The sequence below is a fragment of the Momordica charantia genome, assembly GCF_013281855.1.
Source record: "Momordica charantia cultivar OHB3-1 chromosome 4 unlocalized genomic scaffold, Mcharantia_2.0 BLBB01000004.1, whole genome shotgun sequence".
Taxonomy (NCBI): domain Eukaryota; kingdom Viridiplantae; phylum Streptophyta; class Magnoliopsida; order Cucurbitales; family Cucurbitaceae; genus Momordica; species Momordica charantia.
The window spans coordinates 23,598,274-23,615,302 of NW_028275162.1; the positions used below are offsets into that span (position 1 = coordinate 23,598,274).

Sequence of the window (17,029 nt, forward strand, 5' to 3'; positions counted from 1 at the left end):
TAACTTTAAAGGCTCAAATTTCAAAGTGGAGCAGTGAGAGAGCTTAAGACGCAACATCAATAATCGATCTCAGAAGGCAATTTGGGAGCTTGCTTGCACGTTTTGCAGCTTGAAACTAGCGGTTTTTTCTGCTCTCTGTTTGATTCTCCAATCTTTGCTTCACGAAAGATTAGTGTTGTTCCTTCCCGAAACAATTTAGACTTTACATCCCTTCTACATTTTGTCTACAGAAAAATAACAAAAATTCGTTATCGAAATAATTATAAATTTTCTATTAGATTATAAGACAAATACATCTTTAAATTTTAAAACCACTCTATTTGATTTTCAATTCCAAGTTATAATTTGTTACTAAAAAAAAAAATATCTAAGTTATAATTTAAAAATAGCTGCAAACAAATTTTGTAACCTGCATTTTCTAAAAAGTTTTGACATAGATAAATATTTTGTTAACTATATTTTTCTTATGATAAGTGGGGAGAAATACTCCATCTATAACTCATTAGGAAAATAGCTATTTGATCCGAACTGTTATTTAGATTCAATTTTATTGAACTTATTCGACAACCACATTGGACCATTGGCAATGGTGAAGCTGACTTATTCCTCCGCCATGTCTCAACACTCCATGAGTTTGACTATTGTATAGTACACTATTATTGATTATTAGAGACCTGGAAAAAGGAACCGTTGGCTCAAACCTCCCTTAGGGCCGAACCTAACTATCTATGTTAGGTCGCAAGTCTTATTTCATGCCGAGTTGACCTACATAACTAGCTTTGCTTGTTTGAGTTAATAGTCGAGCTGACCTTCAAAGGTATTTGCAGGTGTAAATCTTAGACAATACGTTGCAATTATCGAAGCTGTCAGATAGTTATTGAAGGCATATCGGATGTTGGAAGCTCACCCCTATAAATAGAGATTCCTGCTTCATTTACTAAGTACACGAAATTATTATCTCTCAAGTAATAGATAGGACAAGTACTGATTTAAATGTCAAAATTGTTTATATGTTTTGCAGGTACTGTTCGTCAATATCACCAATCCAAGCTTTATTACCCTATCAATTTATTGACAGACAGAAAATTAACATTGATACTAAAACAATCCCTTTTAAATTTTGAAATGAAGATTTCGAGAGTATAAAATTTCCACCTATTTTAAATTACTCTTTTCCTTAGAAGTCATAATTCAATCAAAATAAACAACCTCACACGTGTGAATGCTTAGAAGCGCGACCGGTGGGTTACGTACGCTACGTTTGAATATGTTGCTCTTATTTTGTCCTTAAAAAAAGAAAAAAGAAAAAGAATAATTTGGTTCTCTCTCTCACGTGACTCAACAGACGAGTTTCCGCCACCATTGGGTCCGGGTCAGGGTCACTCTGTTTTTCACTTAATTTCCTCACGTACCCACTAACTTTACATATTTTCAGTTCCCCCCCGTAATTAATGCATAATTACTCACGATCCCACTAACTGTTAATCACCATCCTTCTCTTTTGAGTACCGATAAGAAACTATTTATTAATTATCATTGAAATTCGGAAATTCCAGTTCAACTCGAATCCGCCAACTTCTTCTTTCATCCTCTTTATATTTTAAATTTTTTATTTCCTTAAATTAATTGACAGCCAATTATGAGATTGCTGTATGTAATCAAGAGAGAAGGCCTCGTTTTCTACGCAGAAATTTGATTTAAGAAATTCGCCTTTTACAGATCCAGACGAATTTCTATTTTCTTTAAGTGAGAGAAAGAAGAGTGAGAGAGAAGTTGATCTCTGGTTTCTGGTATAAAAGGAGGGCTTGGTGTATGTGTGATTCGGTAGTGGAAAACCTTGGAAGAGAGAGAGGTTGAGGAATCAATGGCGAATTCGGAGTATGGCGTCGTCAGATTACTGTGTGTTTCTGCATTGGTATTGACGACGGCGCTATTCGATTCCGTCCTCGGCGGCAACGAAAACGACGGCGGCGTGAGTTACGACGGAAGATCCTTGATCATCAATGGCGAACAAAAACTCCTCTTCTCCGGTTCTATTCACTATCCGCGCAGCACTCCCGATGTAAGTTCAATTTCTTGCTCCCTCCGTCTTCTTCTCTGGTGTTTCTCCTGGTTTTGATCTGTTGCTTGAAATTGAACAATCGTGGCGGACGGATTTTGGCCTTTTTGAAATTTTGGCGGGAAAATGTTTTTTGTTTCTGGATCATCCATTTCACATTGCAGTGATCAATAGGTGATAGGTTAGTTCAAAAGGAGAAAAAAATGCGTCAGGTTAGGGACGGTTTAGGCGAAGCAGATAACCGTATGTTTCTTCTTCGTTCATCTTCGACTGTGAATTACAATTTTTTTTAAATTTTATTTCTCTCTACTTTTTCCTTTTTTTTTTGAAACAGTGTTTTGATAAGGTTTCCCGCCAATGAAGTAAAAAAATTAGTCTCTGCAGTAATATTCAATTTTATAAAGTAAAGTTCACTCAATAATGAAGAAAATAATTTGGCATTTCTATTTTGTTTCAATGTGAATCAATTCAATGAATTTTTCGGATTTAGGCAAACTAAGATATCTAAAGCATTTCTTAAAAAAAAAAAAATATATATATATATATATATATAATTGTACCGATGGTAGATAACTTGTTAAAATAACATTTCGTATATACTTTTTATGATGAGTTTTTTTTTTCAATTTTATTTTAAATTCAATAATAAGAGTTGAATTTTCAGAATATTTTTTTTAATAAAGTATTTATTGAACAAAAGTAACAAATCTATAAACGTTAGTTATTTGTTCTTTGAAATATTGCATTCCTACAAAGCATATAGTTATAACTAGAAATGACCTCTTTTGCATATTGAAATGTAGTTTTCTTTTGACATGGTCTATTTTTAGTATTATTAAATATGAATTATAATAATAATTTTAACTTAATAAAAAGGATATTTAAATTATATATTGGTTTCTAGATTTCCAAACTTCTTTTAGTTCAACTAAAAATTTTAAAACTTATTTTATTTTAGTTATTATACAAAATATTATGTCTTGATCTAAGAATTCTGTATAAAAACTTATTATAAATCTTTAATATCAAACAATTATTGCGTATTAAATAAAATTTGTATGTGTTTTGTTTATGTTATATGCCATTAAAAGGTTTAAGGACAAAAGTTAAAGTAAGTTTTTAAAAGACTTAGAATTAGAATAAGTATAAAGGCTTCAATAAAACTGGAGAATGAAAATGAGTCTATTACCAAGAAAGTTGACAAAAGTTGACAAATTTTTACACGTACAGACCAATAAACACCTAAATATTATTTAAGTTTATCAAAAAAGAATAATGCCAGTACAAAAGCCCATCCCATATGTAGATAAATTGGGCCTGGGTCAGCCCTAAGAGCCCATAACACTTTTTCATCCGTGCTTCTTGTGTTTGAAAGAGTGAATTATGATGATGTTTGTTACGCAGATGTGGCCTTCTTTGATAGCCAAAGCAAAGGAAGGTGGACTAGATGTGATACAAACCTACGTTTTTTGGAACCTTCACGAACCCCAACAAGGAAAGGTGAACTCACTCTCTCTAGTCTCTCCCTAAAAGGTGGCATGGCATGATATGAACCTTAAATAAAATCTTGTTTTTCCAGTATGAATTCAGTGGAAGACGCGATATAGTAAGGTTCTTAAAGGAAATACAAGCACAAGGATTACATGCTTGCCTTAGGATTGGACCCTTTATTGAGGCCGAATGGAGCTATGGGTAAAAACACATTTAACTTTTATTTATTTATTTTAATTTCAACTATTCCACTTAAATAACCATTTCTTAATCGCTGTCTTAACTTTATACAGTGGTCTACCATTTTGGTTACATGATGTTCCGGGTATTGTTTATCGATCTGATAACGAGCCATTCAAGGTATAGTTTTCCTTTTCTTTAAATGCATAATATTGGCAAACGAAATGAAAAATCGTGACGGTTTCATAGCCACTCTGCACCTTCAATTCGATGGCAGCTTCACATGCAAAACTTCACCACCAAGATAGTGAACATGATGAAGTCGGAAGGCTTATATGCTTCACAAGGAGGGCCAATTATACTTTCACAGGTTTCAGCCGATGGGCAACGCCATTAAACTAATTGTATCCCATTTTTGTTCTGTTTTTTGCACCTATAAGAGAACTCATCGATGGAATTGCAGATTGAGAATGAATACACTTTGGTAGAGGCAGCCTTTCACGAGAAGGGGCCTCCTTATGTTCTATGGGCAGCAAACATGGCCGTTAGTCTTCAAACTGGTGTGCCATGGAGCATGTGCAGGCAAAACGATGCACCTGACCCTGTGGTATATATTAAAGATAACTTAGTTATATATGCTATTTTCCCTCTCTATCTCTACGTGTTCATTTATTTTATTGCTCATATATCAATTGGCAGATAAATACATGTAATGGGATGAGATGTGGAGAAACATTCACTGGGCCAAACTCGCCTAATAAACCATCCATGTGGACCGAGAATTGGACTAGTTTGTAAGTTTCGCAGTAGTATTATATCCATTTTTAGAATGTTTTTTAGGTTGTTAATTACCTGAGTATCGGAATATAATAATATTAGTTTCTAATTTGTAGTTTAACCATTGATGACTTTTGTGTTTGTTTGGGGGCGCGGGGTTACAGCTATCAAACATATGGTGGCGAACCATACATAAGATCAGCAGAGGAGATTGCATTTCATGTTGCTCTTTTCATTGCTGCAAAGAATGGGACTTATGTCAATTATTATATGGTATAAATATATATCTCTCTCTCTTTCTTTCTTTGTATGAACCTAACTATAAAGATGTACATGATTATTTAAAACCAAAACCACTGTTCATTTTTCTCCCCAGTATCATGGAGGAACCAATTTTGGAAGAACAGCCTCTGCATATGTGATTACAGGCTATTATGATCAAGCCCCTCTGGACGAATATGGTTTGGCAATTTCGAAAACTAGCCATCTTAATTAAATTAGCTAAACGATTCGAATATTTGCATCAACACTGAAAACTGTTCGTCGCAACTTTTTCTATAGGTTTAATGAGGGAACCAAAATGGGGCCATCTTAAAGAATTACATGCTGCAGTTAAGCTGTGCTCCAAGCCCTTGCTTTCTGGAACAAAATCCAACTTCTCACTGGGCCAATCACAAGAAGTAAGTTTATTGTGCGAGTTAGATCATTCCATGCAATGAAAAGTTGTTCCTACAGTTCAGGACGAAAATGGAATGTCATATTGGATGAATACATCACTTGCAAAACTGTGGATGAATACAGTTCAGGACGAAAATGGAATGTCATATAGGAAATACATCACTTTACTTATTCATCTTCTTTGCAGGCATATGTGTTTAAAACTGAGTCCGGAGAATGTGCTGCCTTTTTGGTGAATAGAGGAGCTACAGATGTGAATATCCTCTTTCAAAATGTTTCGTACAAGTTACCTTTAAGTTCAATCAGCATCTTACCAGATTGCAAAACTGTGGCCTTCAATACCAGAATGGTAAGATTTAAACCGACCAGTACTGGCAAGAACTTTCCAGCAGCGAGTTCTTTTTATTTTCTCATAAATTTTAACCATTGGAATACATTTGATCAGGTAAGCGTACAACATAACACGAGATCAATGAGGGCAGTACAAACTTTTGGTTCATCTGAAGAATGGCAAGAGTTCAAGGAAATGATACCTAGCTTCAATGAAACCGAATTAAGAGCAGACGAGTTATTAGAGCATATGGGTACTACAAAAGACAGCTCAGATTATCTTTGGTACACTTTAAGGTAAATTATAAGCGAGTAATTAAGCTGCTAATATTAATCTTAATTAAGCGCAAAAGGGTGGTTGGAAGTAGAACTAACTGATTCACCTTATGTTGCTTGCCTATAATGGTGTAAAATGCAGGGTTCAACATGATTCTCCCGACTCTCTACTAACTCTTGAAGTGGATTCTCGAGCTCACGCACTGCATGCATTTGTCAATGGAGTTTATGCAGGTTAATCTTGTCTTCCTTTTTATGGTTGAAATTCGGAGAAACTGTTATTGAGCATTTTGCTAGGATTACCCTATAGGCTCCGCCCATGGAACTTTCAAAGAAAGAAGTTTCTCTCTGGAGAAAAGTATTACGTTGAGAAATGGCATCAACAACATCTCGTTGCTCAGTGTGATGGTTGGCTTACCGGTACGGATATTTAATCTTCTTCTTCCCTTCCATAGTTAATGTATTTTTGACTTTGAAAGATATTTGCAACAAAATCATCACGTTACACCATCTTAGTAAGTTCTGATAGTTCTAATATGAAGGATTCTGGAGCATATCTCGAGCGCAGAGTTGCTGGACTGCGAAGAGTGCAAATTCAAGGCGAAGATTTCTCTGCAAAATCTTGGGGATACAAGGTCCTTTAATTTTCTAAGCTCCCAACATGTGTATGAATATATACTTAAAATCTAACCTTCTTTCATATTTTTGCTGGTTTTTTTGAACGATTTGGAAATCAGGTTGGCCTGGTAGGAGAGCAATCACTAATATTCTTAGACACTGGATCGAGTGAAATTCAATGGAGCAGGTTAGGAAACTCTTCTCAGCCCCTCACATGGTATAAGGTACTACACATTATAAATCGTTTTAGACTATTTCTACAGCAACTCTATATTGAATTCAGTTGTTTAATAACTTTGTCATTCTCATTCATCGCCAATTGGCAGACACGGTTCGATGCACCACCGGGTGATGACCCGATCGCCTTGAACCTTGGTTCCATGGGGAAGGGTGCAGCTTGGGTTAACGGCAGGGGCATTGGCCGGTACTGGGTCTCCTTCCTAACTTCAAAAGGGGAGCCTTCACAGAAATGGTATACAGTTTATTCAGACCTTAGAATCTGGTGTTATTCTATTTCATGTACTGCCTAAAAGACACCCCTCTACCTAAAAGACAAAATGAATTCTATTACTTACCTGTCCATCTTTCAAAATTCCTTCACTAGTTTCCTCCAACTTTGACACAATTATGTCTCTCCTTCCAATTCAGGTATAATGTACCACGTTCCTTCCTCGAGCCAACTGGAAACCAGTTGATTATTCTTGAAGAAGAAACTGGAAACCCGCTCGGGATATCACTGGATGCCGTTTCAATTAGCAAAACATGTGGGCAAGTGTCTGAATCACATTATCCCCAAGTAGCTTCTTGGATAGGTGCAAAGAAACAAAGAGCGAACCGTAAGAACAGAAGCAGAAAGCCGAAGCTCCTACTAAGCTGCCCTCATGACAAGAACATCTCCAACATCTTATTTGCAAGCTTTGGGACCCCTACTGGCGACTGTCAAAGCTATGCTACTGGAGCATGTCACTCGCCAAAATCCAGAGCCATTGTTGAGCATGTGAGTTTTTTTACCTGAAACATATTACCACTCTGAAAGTATTGCCTTGCACTAAATAAATGATAGTAAAGACAAGACAATAACTCACATGAAAATTGTGTTGTGATGTTTCAGGCTTGTCTAGGAAAGACTAAATGCTCGATTCCGATCACAAATCTGAACTTCCGTGGCGATCCATGTCCACGCGTCACCAAAACATTGTTGGTTGATGCACAATGCACATAATGATGGAAGATGTCCCGCGTGCAGTACACGACAAGATAATTCGCCATAACTTTCTATAGATAAATAGCTTTAGATAATCTTCTGCAATATCACAGCTTGTTTCATTCTTTTAGGGGTCTTAGAAACAATTATGCAACACATCAAGTATTAATTGATTCATGTCATCAATGAAATGCAACCTCAGTTCTCTTGTCACAGAAAATTAGTTTTTTTGCTAGTGAATTTTCCTACCATATTACAATTGAAATGTTTCAGAGTAGCAACACTATTACAACTGTAATGCTGGAATGTCAATGAACTTCCCTAATAATGGGGATTAAATTTTGAATTCCTCTTTTCAGGAGAAAACAACATCAATATGCCAACTCACACCTGGCCAAACGATTCTCTTCCCTCGGACGTTTCTAGGGAAAGATTTTCAAAGCAAGAGCATTTCTTTGCCAAATGGAACATTAAAAAAAATAAATATACACCTCCTTCAAAAGCAAGCAAAACTCGGTCATCGATCACCATTCATCTCCCGTATCCCACATTTGCCAGCAGTTTGTACTTGAACGATCCTCTTGAATCTTTTGAACATCAAAAATAGGAATTTATACTCATTCCGAAAGCTTAGAACCCAAGCTCAAAGTTCAAAATTATAAGATAAAATATTCACATTGATCTATTACCAGTTCTTCTCCTTCTGCTGCTTTGTAGATTTTTTCCTCTTAGTACTCTTCTCAAGATGTGATGATAAGAGGGCTTTCTGTTGAGGTAAATCGGCTACGAAAAGCAGAGTTTGAGCCCAACCAGCATATTTTCCATACTTGTTGACGAATGCCTCAGCCACACGGTTGCAAAGCTTTGGTGTCAGACGTGCACCAGCGAGCTCGGGGACAAGGTACCTAGTAGCAATCTTTTCATACCACACAAGAAGAAGCCTTCCAATCAACTTTCAATGAATTCAAAAATCAATACTAATAAAATAGGATGGCCACTGACATTCAGAAGTAAAATCCATCATTCATAATGCCTATGACTATTTTTCTTCTTTCCAATGACTCTCTGCCAATGAGCAGAGTGAAGAATTGATTCATTTACACAGGAACTTGCCCTTTAGCTCACTCGAACACCAGAAAATAGTCATAATCATAAGGTATGACTTGTCCATTTCTATCTTTTATAATAAATCGGTATATTCTTTTCAGACCCCAGAGAAGACAAGGACGGGAGCTCCCATTTGGATCACAAGGATGAAACTCAATCATTTAAGTTAATTTGAAAACGGATATAATACCTGCCATACATGTGTATCTACAGGAATGGCATGATGCTGATCGAGGGAGAAGAGAGCAATACAAGCTGCCACTTTCGGACCGATGCCGGGTAACGAAGAAAGCGCATCAATCACCTCTTCGAGATCCAAATCACGAAGAGACAGAAGCCATTCTGCACCTCCCCCAGGTTTGGCTTCCAGTGCCTTTACACTTCCAACTATGTATTTAGCCCTGCTTATTCACATCAAACTATCAATACATAACCACCCACATTGAAACAAATGAGAAAGGTCTAAACTGAATAGATACAGCTATAAAGTTTAGAGATTCTTAAACCACGTTTGATTAAATGGAGACCATCTTGAAAAGTTGAGGACTCTGATGAAGTTGTGTGTTAGATTTTGTGAATCAAATTGATATTCAGAGTGCAATTACATTTGGGGTAGAGAATCGAGAGATAAGAGCAGATGATAACCTGTAACCAAAGCCTGCCTCTCTAAGCTCAGCCTCAGAGACCAAGGACAAGCGCTCCAAAGAGGGGAATTCATGGAACTCAAAACCTTCAACATTGCCCAAATAATTCCCTAGTGATGAGATGTAATCCACCATTTTGGTGATTCTCCCAATATTGTTGTTTGAAGAACATAGAAACTGAACCAAACACTCGAGAGGGTGTTGCCTGAGAACTCGAGCGCCCCCCAAATGGCGCGCCAACACCTCGAACCTCGGATCAGCCGCCGAAAAAACCTCCCAAATGGCGCTCAGGGAGATTCCGGCGTTAAGGAAATCAAGCAAGGCCTGCCTGGCGGCGGCGGCGGCGGAGGATGTTGAAGAAGACTCAGAGTGAGTGCAATACGAAACGTCGCCGTTTGGAAGTTGCTTGAGAGATATGAGATGAGACCCAACAGCGCCGGTGAACTGGAGAGGCCCGGTTTGCTTCCACCGGAAGGTTTGGCCGGTGGGGAAAGTGAGAGGCAAAAAGAGGTCTGATTTTGTGAGATTGAGGGGGACCCACTTGGGGACGGTTTTAGGGTTGCTGGACGAATGGTGGCCGGAGATGGTGGTGGGCGGCGGCGGCGGCGGCGGCGGAGACTTGACGGAGGGAGTCGACGGTGGAGTGGTTCTGAGCCGCTTCGTCATTGGAAGGGGTCTGAGTGAGTGCATTCGGGAGGGTTGGGGAGCGTCCGCCGAAAACATTGACCACCAACGACCAACAGTGATTTTTGGAGCCAGTTCCTACATTTATATCAAGATCGTTATATTTGAGAGTAGTTTTAGTATTTCTCTAGTATTTTTGGCTCATTTTAAAAAAACATTTAAAAATACTTTTGAGAGTGCAATATATATTTTTTGAGAGTGTCATGGAATATTTGTCTATAAACCTGATTGACAAATCACATAATCAAGTTGGTTGCTAAGTAGAATAGAAGGCTAGTTGATATATTTTATCTTTTTTAGTTCATCAATAATGGATGGGGTGAGTATTTAAACACTTAACGTTATTTTATGCCTTGATTAATTGAGCCCTACTTGACAATTTTAACAATAACACTTTTACTAATTTTTTAAAAATTAATCGAAAATACTTTTTTTTTTCATAAAGAAAATATTATATTGTGATATCGCCTTTTTTTCCTAATTAAAAAACAATTGCAATGAAGTGGACTCTAATCATTTTTTTATCTCTGTATATTATTACACAAATTTAATTTAATTTAATAGAACATTCTACATTGATGACTATTCGAATCATCTGAGACCATGAATGAAACTGTTTCAATTATAACGAAAATGAAATTAAAGATTATTTATTTTTATTATTTGAATTATAAAGGTAAGCAATGAAGGCACATCTCATTGACGGAAAAAAAAAGAGTTGAGGTTCGAATCCTCGCTCCCACACACGTTTAACTAAAAAACGTATACATTACTAAAAGATTCTGTGATTACATGGCAATGACACGAGTAAAAATTTTACAGATAGCCCGCAACCAAGCGAGCAGAAGCAAAACAGAGAAACATAGTGGGCCATGGTGGTAATAAAGCCCATTGTGCTGGAGTGGACAATAAGCCCACTTAGCTTGCAAAAACCCTTTTGGGCTGGACAATGGCAAGACTTTTATTCTGGAAGAGGAATATGGGCCAAATCCTCTCTGAAAGGAACCGGGGCAACGTCACCAGGCCCGAAAGAATTACTGAGCCCACTTTCCATATGGGCCTGGGCCATGGGATCGTGCTTTTCGGGCTCTATGTAAGTCACAACCCTGTCTTTTCGAAACGTTAGGTATATAACAGCAAGAATATACACGGCCATCAGTGGAAAAACCACGATCCCTATTAATACGTTTGCAACTTTTGGTAGATCGCTGTGGATTAGCCAGCCCACGAAGGCCGTGCTCAGATAGTAGATGTTTATGCCGATGATTGCCAGGCCCAATATCCACGAAATTACAATGATCTGAAATAAGCCCAAACAAATGTAAGCTTGGTAATTGGCCAGCCCAATATAAGCTAAATGGGCCGACTGAAATAAGAAGGGAGAAGAAATGCTCACGTATATGGAATTCTTGTGGGGGCCCATCTTGGTCGTGCTGCTACTGAATTTGAGAAGCGGAATTAGAGCAAATGGAAGCTCGAAGGAAAGAATCATCTGGGAAATTACGTATAGACCCGTTTAATTAAATTATATTTATAGAAAAAAAAAAAGAGAAAAGTTTAAATTAGATTTAAATACTGATTATTTTAGTTGTTGTTATCTAGTCTATATATTTTTATTTTAATTCATATATTTTGAAATTTATGTTTTTGTTTTTTACTCTTAAAATGACTATATTAGTCTTTTTTTTCATTCATTTTCATTTATTTATTTTGACTAAAATTTTATTATAACACTTCATCTTTATTAATAAAGATGAAGTAATATTTTTTTTAAAAAAATGTTACAATTAACAAAAACAGATGTTTTAGAAATACTGTCACTAAGATGAATTAAGATGTTCATTTTAAAATTACATAGATTAAGGGACCAAAATAACGCCCTTAACCTAAGGTGAGAGACTTTTAATCAAACCTCAACGTCCTGCCATCTTTCTAGGGTGCTAACACCTTTCTAAGAAATTTGATTTAAACGGTGCATTTCTATCGATGTCAGTCAATAGTACTATAAGCTTCCAATTTTTGTTTTAAACAATTTTTTAATGAATTAAGTTAGAAAAAAATACAAACCGACGCGATGATGATGAGACGTCCAGCGCCTTGAGATCCACCAATGATGGAGACGACGAGACTGGGCGCAATCGCAATGGACCTCGTCATAAGATTTCTCGCCCACGTCTTCATTTTCAGGTCCAAAAACCCCTACATTACAATTTACAACAACACAATTTTCCAACTTTTTAAAATTTCATTAATTTACATACAAAATTATATTTATAATTCGAAATTAAATTACAAAAATTTCCATACCTGCATAATGAACTGCCCGGCATAAGTGCCGGTGATGCTGGAGCTCTGTCCAGAGGCAAGCAACGCAATAGCGTAGATTGTGGAGCTCGATTTCCCCAAAACGTTCTGAAAATCAAAACTCCGAAATTAATTAGTAATCAAAACGGGACCGTTTCGTTTTGAGAGTATTATTATATGAAAGGCGAATAATGGGCAGACCTGGAGGAGGAAGGAGGCGGAGTTGAGGGTTATATCGCCGCACTGATCGGCGGTGGCCGGAGAGACGTTTCCGACGGTACAGACGGTGCCGGAAACTGAAACGACGGCCACGTTTATTAAAAATGCTACGAACAGAGCAAATCCGCTCTCTATCAGAAAGTATCTGCACGCATCCTGCATCCGGCCACAATATATATCCAAATTAATTAATTACTCTTTATTTATTTATTTATTCTTTTTGAAATCATTTTGTTAATAAAAAAGGAGAATATTAGTGGCATTCGTAATTCGTACATTGATGCCACGGACGGAATTGGGCACTTTCCTGGAGAGCACGAGAGCGGAGTGAAGAAAGAGGTTGTGCCTGCTCCACAATTAATGAAACAAAAAAAAAAAGAAATTCAATTAAAATAAAATAAATTAGAATGGGAAGTTTCGACATGTCGGTTGGGGTTTCGTACGGCATAACGAGGGCGCCGAGGAGAGCGATGGCGTCGCCGGTGGCTCCCTGGCCGTTGAGCTTGGGGACGAACATTCCTTTCAAAACGCCGCTCGCCGGTGGCTTCACGTAGCTCATTTCCCCGAAGAAGCACGCCGCCATTACGAACACTAGAATTGCTATCAGCAGTTCTAGCTTCCTCGCCTAAATATTAAAGAAAAAAAAATGATATATAATAAAGTTAGACAAAATAAAACCCCTCAAAATGAGATATTGGTCAACTTACCATTTTTCATATTATAGTTTCAATTTAGTTTTCAATAAATATAAAAATAGTTGTTGGATGTGCGGTGATTTTTGATCGAGGTGAGGATTATGAAATGCGATTATGTACAAAGCAGACAATATCATACCAATAGAAATAAGTCTTCAATAAATTGTATTTTATTTTCCCACTCGACAAACCTACCTATTTCTTTTTGTTTTTTTTCCAAACCTAAACTTTAACCTAGTTTGCTAACACATTTGACCGAATTTAAACTTTTTTTTTTCTAATATGGTAACTAATGATCGAACTGTGAAATTTAGATCGAAAGTTTTAAAATTATAAAAATAAAATTGAAACAAAACCAAAATTATAGAAATCAAATTGAAAATCAAAATCCAAATCCTCAAATTATAGGGGCAATGCTGGAAATATTTCAAAAGAACCAAATTTGGTCCCTGAAGTAACAATTTAGACCATAAACTTTAACTTGTAACAATTTAGTACTTAAACTTTAATATGTAACAATTTAGTCCTTGTAATTTAAAGTTGGTAATGATTTAGTCCGTGAAATTTTTTGGTTAAGTTTCTTATATATATATAGATAAATAAACGAAAGAGGGATAAAAAAATATGTTTATAACTAGAAATATTAAATTGTTATATGATAAAATTTGACATGTTGAAGGACTAAATTGTTTCTATATGGACTAAATCGTTACAAACTAAAGTTTATGAACTAAATTGTTACTTTAGTGAAAATATAGGGACCAAATATTAAACCTTTAAAATAATAGTATTGTGTTATTTGTTTTTTTTTTTAAATATCGATTATGTATTTTGTGCGACAAGGGTTATAAAATAACATTTTTATTTATGGGTTTAAAAACTTAAAAAGATAGAGATCAAGCTTATGCATCAAGTAATTGTTTAAATTTTGTTTTCGTCCTTAAACTTTCAAGTATAGTCTTGCTCTTTAAATTTTTTATAAAGAATTAAAGATATTGCTTACATTTTTGCTATTAACTATTTAATAATATTTTTATAAAACTATTTAATAAATTTTATAGCAAAAAAGATTATATAAGCATGTGGTAGTAGGAAAAAAAAAGACATTGTAGAATTTTAAATAATGAGATCTCATCATCTCTTTTTCACTAACCCAGACTCCCAGTAACGATAGTAGTTCAAATATATTTAGATTATTATTAACAACGACGATTTAAATTGTTTTCTTAATGAAAATTTTAGGACTTTGAAATCGAAAATTTAAAAGGTATGGAATATTTGAAATTTTAATGCGAAAATAAAATAGGTATGGAAATTTGAGACTGAATTATAAATTAAAATATTAAATAATTTACCCCATATCTCTGGAGTCCAAGGAGCAAGAGGGTGCTTAAACCAGTGAGGAGAACTCCAGCCCAAACTGGGATATGGAATAGTATATTCAGGGCAAAGGCCGTTCCTACCACTGCAACCAAACAGAAAATGAAAATAATATAAGATAAATTAATTATTGCTAATATTTAGAAGAGAAGGGAAAAGAAAGAAGATTAATAATGCCTTCTGGAATATCGGCGGCTATTACAGCAACTTCAGCCAGCAGCCAAAGGCAGTACTTCACAATTTTTGGGTACTCGGCCTTGCAGACTTCTGAAAGGTGTTTTCCTTTGAAAAAATAAAAAAAAAACAAAATAATTAGTGTTAATTAATGAAGTACTTAATAACCATAAATTATTTGCGTGGTCGGTTAATTTTTTCTAGAATATTTTATTCTTACTTTTTTTACCTTTTTTTTTATTCAAGATAATTAGAGATTCAACTTCCAACTTTCAACTTTTTAGTAGATGAAAATCTAGTATTAAACTTGTTACACTTTAATTAATTGAGCTATAAATTTAGGGCTAAACTTCAAACTTACCGGTGCTTACGCCGAGATTTGCAGCCAGCGATTGGATTATGAGTGCAAATATTAATCCGATAAGCACGACCCATAGAAGCTGCCAGCAATAACAAATTTTTAAAATAACAATATTATTGTATATTTTCTTTTCTGTTTGAGAAGTTAAAACTGATTTTCATATAAAGCGGAATCCATTAACACACACACACACACACACACACACATATATATATTAAATTTCAAACCTACTTCAGCCGATTTGGTCGGCTCCTTTTTATTTTCTAATATATACGATTTTTACAATTAAGATTCATATTTATATAAATTGAATATTTAAAACGAAGGAAGGAACAATTGTTATTCCTACTCAATCTCAACTATGTTGGTTGATTTTGATTACCTCGTATCCGTGGCTAGCACCAGCTTGCAGGTCAGTTTCCACTGAAAAAGGAAAATATATATATATATATAGCCTTGTCAAGATCATTGCAACTATATAAAAGATAATTCTTTATTTTTGAAGTGGTACCTATATTTATATGGTCGTATATTGGAGAGGTATTTACTCAAATAACATAAACATCAACACATATTTTAAATATAATATAAACTTTGAAACCTTTAAAAATAGCCTAATTCAAACAAATATAAGGTAAAATATACTAATAAAAGTTAAAAAAATGAGAAGCTATCCTGTTATATATTATATTAATTTTAGTTACGTTATGGAGTGAAAATTTGTAATTTGAGGACTATTTTCAAATTTTTGAGAAATTTCCGCATCTTAAAACGGTATATCCTAAATTACAGTTAAGAAAAAAAGAAAAAAAAGAAATATATATATATGGCGGCCGGGCGCAGCGGAGGGAGAAGCTTACAGTTGCCAGGATCAAGGTAAGCCAATGAGACGAGGAATCCAGGGCCGACATGTGACAGAAACTTTCTCCACCCAGGTTTCTGAATTATCAGTTACAGTTAACAGAAATTTAAAAGAAAAATAAAATAAATAAAACTCCAATATTTATTTTTATCCAGGGAAAATAAATGATTAATTACTTCAATTTTCTTGGCGGCGGTGGCCGGAGGCGTCATTGTCTCCGCCGCTATACGGTTGCTGCCACTGCCAAAAGACGGTGCCGCCGCCGTCGTAGTGATCATCTGTGCTTCCTTCTGCTGGGTTCCCATAGGCATTTATTATGTCTGTGTTTTGTGTCTACAAATGTCGCTGCCGATGGACGACTTGACGACCCAACAGAATCAGTAGCCTAAGAATTTATACAGTGGGGGAATGCGCATAACGACAAGCCGTCCAGCCGTCCAGCTTCATTCTCCAATCGCTCCTCGTGTCATGCCTCTTCTATGGCCAAAAGAACGACACGTCGCTTTCCTTTACCTTCTCGACCATTAAGAATAAATGACAATTGACAATATTAATCCATTACAATTACTCTAGCTTTATTTATTTATTTTTATTTAAGGAGAATACTACAAAAAATTTATGTTTTTCATTTCTCTCAATTATTAGTGATAGTGAAGTCAGTTTAGTCCCGATGGGTGGAGAGCGCCTTTTTTTATTTTTTTTTAAATTATTGCTGCCATTACTCTAGCTCGGCCTTTGATGTTTGATTAAATTAAAAAAAAAAATCCTTAATTTTGCCATTTATTTGTAAATATCTCCATCTCAATATTATCCTGATATATTATAAACGTTTCAAAATATAATTGGAACAAAAATTTGTTTAATAGAATTTTAGTAAGAAAATGTAGAATAAGTTACATGATCTTTGAAAATATGATTTTGACATAATTAGGTATTAGTTGGCTTTTTTCCCCTCTTTCCTCTCTTTTTAAACTAAATCTAAGCAA

General features: G+C 35.5%; 3 protein-coding genes across 5 annotated transcripts; 1 reads left to right on the forward strand and 2 right to left on the reverse strand.

Annotated features, from left to right (window-relative positions):
• The first annotated feature begins 1,562 nt into the window (after window positions 1-1,562).
• Window positions 1,563-7,661, forward strand: BGAL16 (beta-galactosidase 16). 2 transcript variants are annotated; one of them, XM_022285758.2, is made up of 19 exons: window positions 1,565-2,062; window positions 3,464-3,559; window positions 3,639-3,751; window positions 3,844-3,910; window positions 4,008-4,100; window positions 4,194-4,337; window positions 4,430-4,524; window positions 4,672-4,780; window positions 4,884-4,968; window positions 5,069-5,187; window positions 5,373-5,534; window positions 5,631-5,812; window positions 5,934-6,025; window positions 6,102-6,211; window positions 6,334-6,426; window positions 6,529-6,633; window positions 6,736-6,881; window positions 7,058-7,406; window positions 7,521-7,661. In XM_022285758.2, the coding sequence occupies exons 1-19, from the start codon at window positions 1,865-1,867 to the stop codon at window positions 7,629-7,631; spliced, it is 2,469 nt and encodes an 822-aa protein (XP_022141450.1). In that variant the 5' UTR covers window positions 1,565-1,864; the 3' UTR covers window positions 7,632-7,661. The 2 variants fall into 2 exon arrangements, with proteins under 2 accessions (XP_022141449.1, XP_022141450.1); XM_022285757.2 differs by having other exon boundaries at window positions 1,563-2,062; window positions 6,529-6,881.
• On the reverse strand, window positions 7,493-10,179 carry OGG1 (8-oxoguanine-DNA glycosylase 1). 2 transcript variants are annotated; one of them, XM_022285759.2, is made up of 4 exons: window positions 9,366-10,161; window positions 8,911-9,121; window positions 8,303-8,529; window positions 7,493-8,200 (listed from the first exon to the last, which is right to left on the reverse strand). In XM_022285759.2, coding segments are annotated over exons 1-4 (1,161 nt in total). In that variant the 5' UTR covers window positions 10,088-10,161; the 3' UTR covers window positions 7,493-8,199. The 2 variants fall into 2 exon arrangements, with proteins under 2 accessions (XP_022141451.1, XP_087978884.1); XM_088122758.1 differs by having other exon boundaries at window positions 7,760-8,200; window positions 8,920-9,121; window positions 9,366-10,179.
• A 503-nt stretch (window positions 10,180-10,682) lies between these two features.
• LOC111011923 (metal transporter Nramp6.2-like) lies at window positions 10,683-16,426 on the reverse strand. The gene is made up of 13 exons (XM_022285917.2): window positions 16,220-16,426; window positions 16,042-16,120; window positions 15,564-15,604; window positions 15,182-15,260; window positions 14,824-14,928; window positions 14,622-14,731; window positions 13,015-13,196; window positions 12,848-12,917; window positions 12,554-12,727; window positions 12,356-12,460; window positions 12,116-12,247; window positions 11,445-11,540; window positions 10,683-11,348 (listed from the first exon to the last, which is right to left on the reverse strand). Exons 1-13 carry the CDS (start codon window positions 16,352-16,354, stop codon window positions 11,010-11,012), a joined length of 1,647 nt encoding a protein of 548 aa, XP_022141609.1. The 5' UTR covers window positions 16,355-16,426; the 3' UTR covers window positions 10,683-11,009.
• Between the last annotated feature and the right edge of the window lie 603 nt (window positions 16,427-17,029).

Bases quoted from the DNA above. Each gene is read 5' to 3' on its own strand.
- BGAL16 (XM_022285757.2), top strand. From the start codon at position 1,865: ATGGCGAATTCGGAGTATGGCGTCGTCAGATTACTGTGTGTTTCTGCA. The intron at 3,911-4,007 runs GTATAGTTTTCC...ATTCGATGGCAG, and splicing joins CTGATAACGAGCCATTCAAG to CTTCACATGCAAAACTTCAC. The intron at 5,813-5,933 runs GTAAATTATAAG...TGTAAAATGCAG, and splicing joins TATCTTTGGTACACTTTAAG to GGTTCAACATGATTCTCCCG.
- OGG1 (XM_022285759.2), bottom strand. From the start codon at position 10,087: ATGTTTTCGGCGGACGCTCCCCAACCCTCCCGAATGCACTCACTCAGA. The intron at 9,122-9,365 runs GTTATCATCTGC...GTGAATAAGCAG, and splicing joins GAGGCAGGCTTTGGTTACAG to GGCTAAATACATAGTTGGAA. The intron at 8,530-8,910 runs GTATTATATCCG...TGGTATGAAAAG, and splicing joins TAGATACACATGTATGGCAG to ATTGCTACTAGGTACCTTGT.
- LOC111011923 (XM_022285917.2), bottom strand. From the start codon at position 16,354: ATGCCTATGGGAACCCAGCAGAAGGAAGCACAGATGATCACTACGACG. The intron at 13,197-14,621 runs GTAAATTATTTA...TTTAATATTTAG, and splicing joins TTGGACTCCAGAGATATGGG to GCGAGGAAGCTAGAACTGCT. The intron at 12,461-12,553 runs GTCTGCCCATTA...TTTGATTTTCAG, and splicing joins CCGCCTCCTTCCTCCTCCAG to AACGTTTTGGGGAAATCGAG.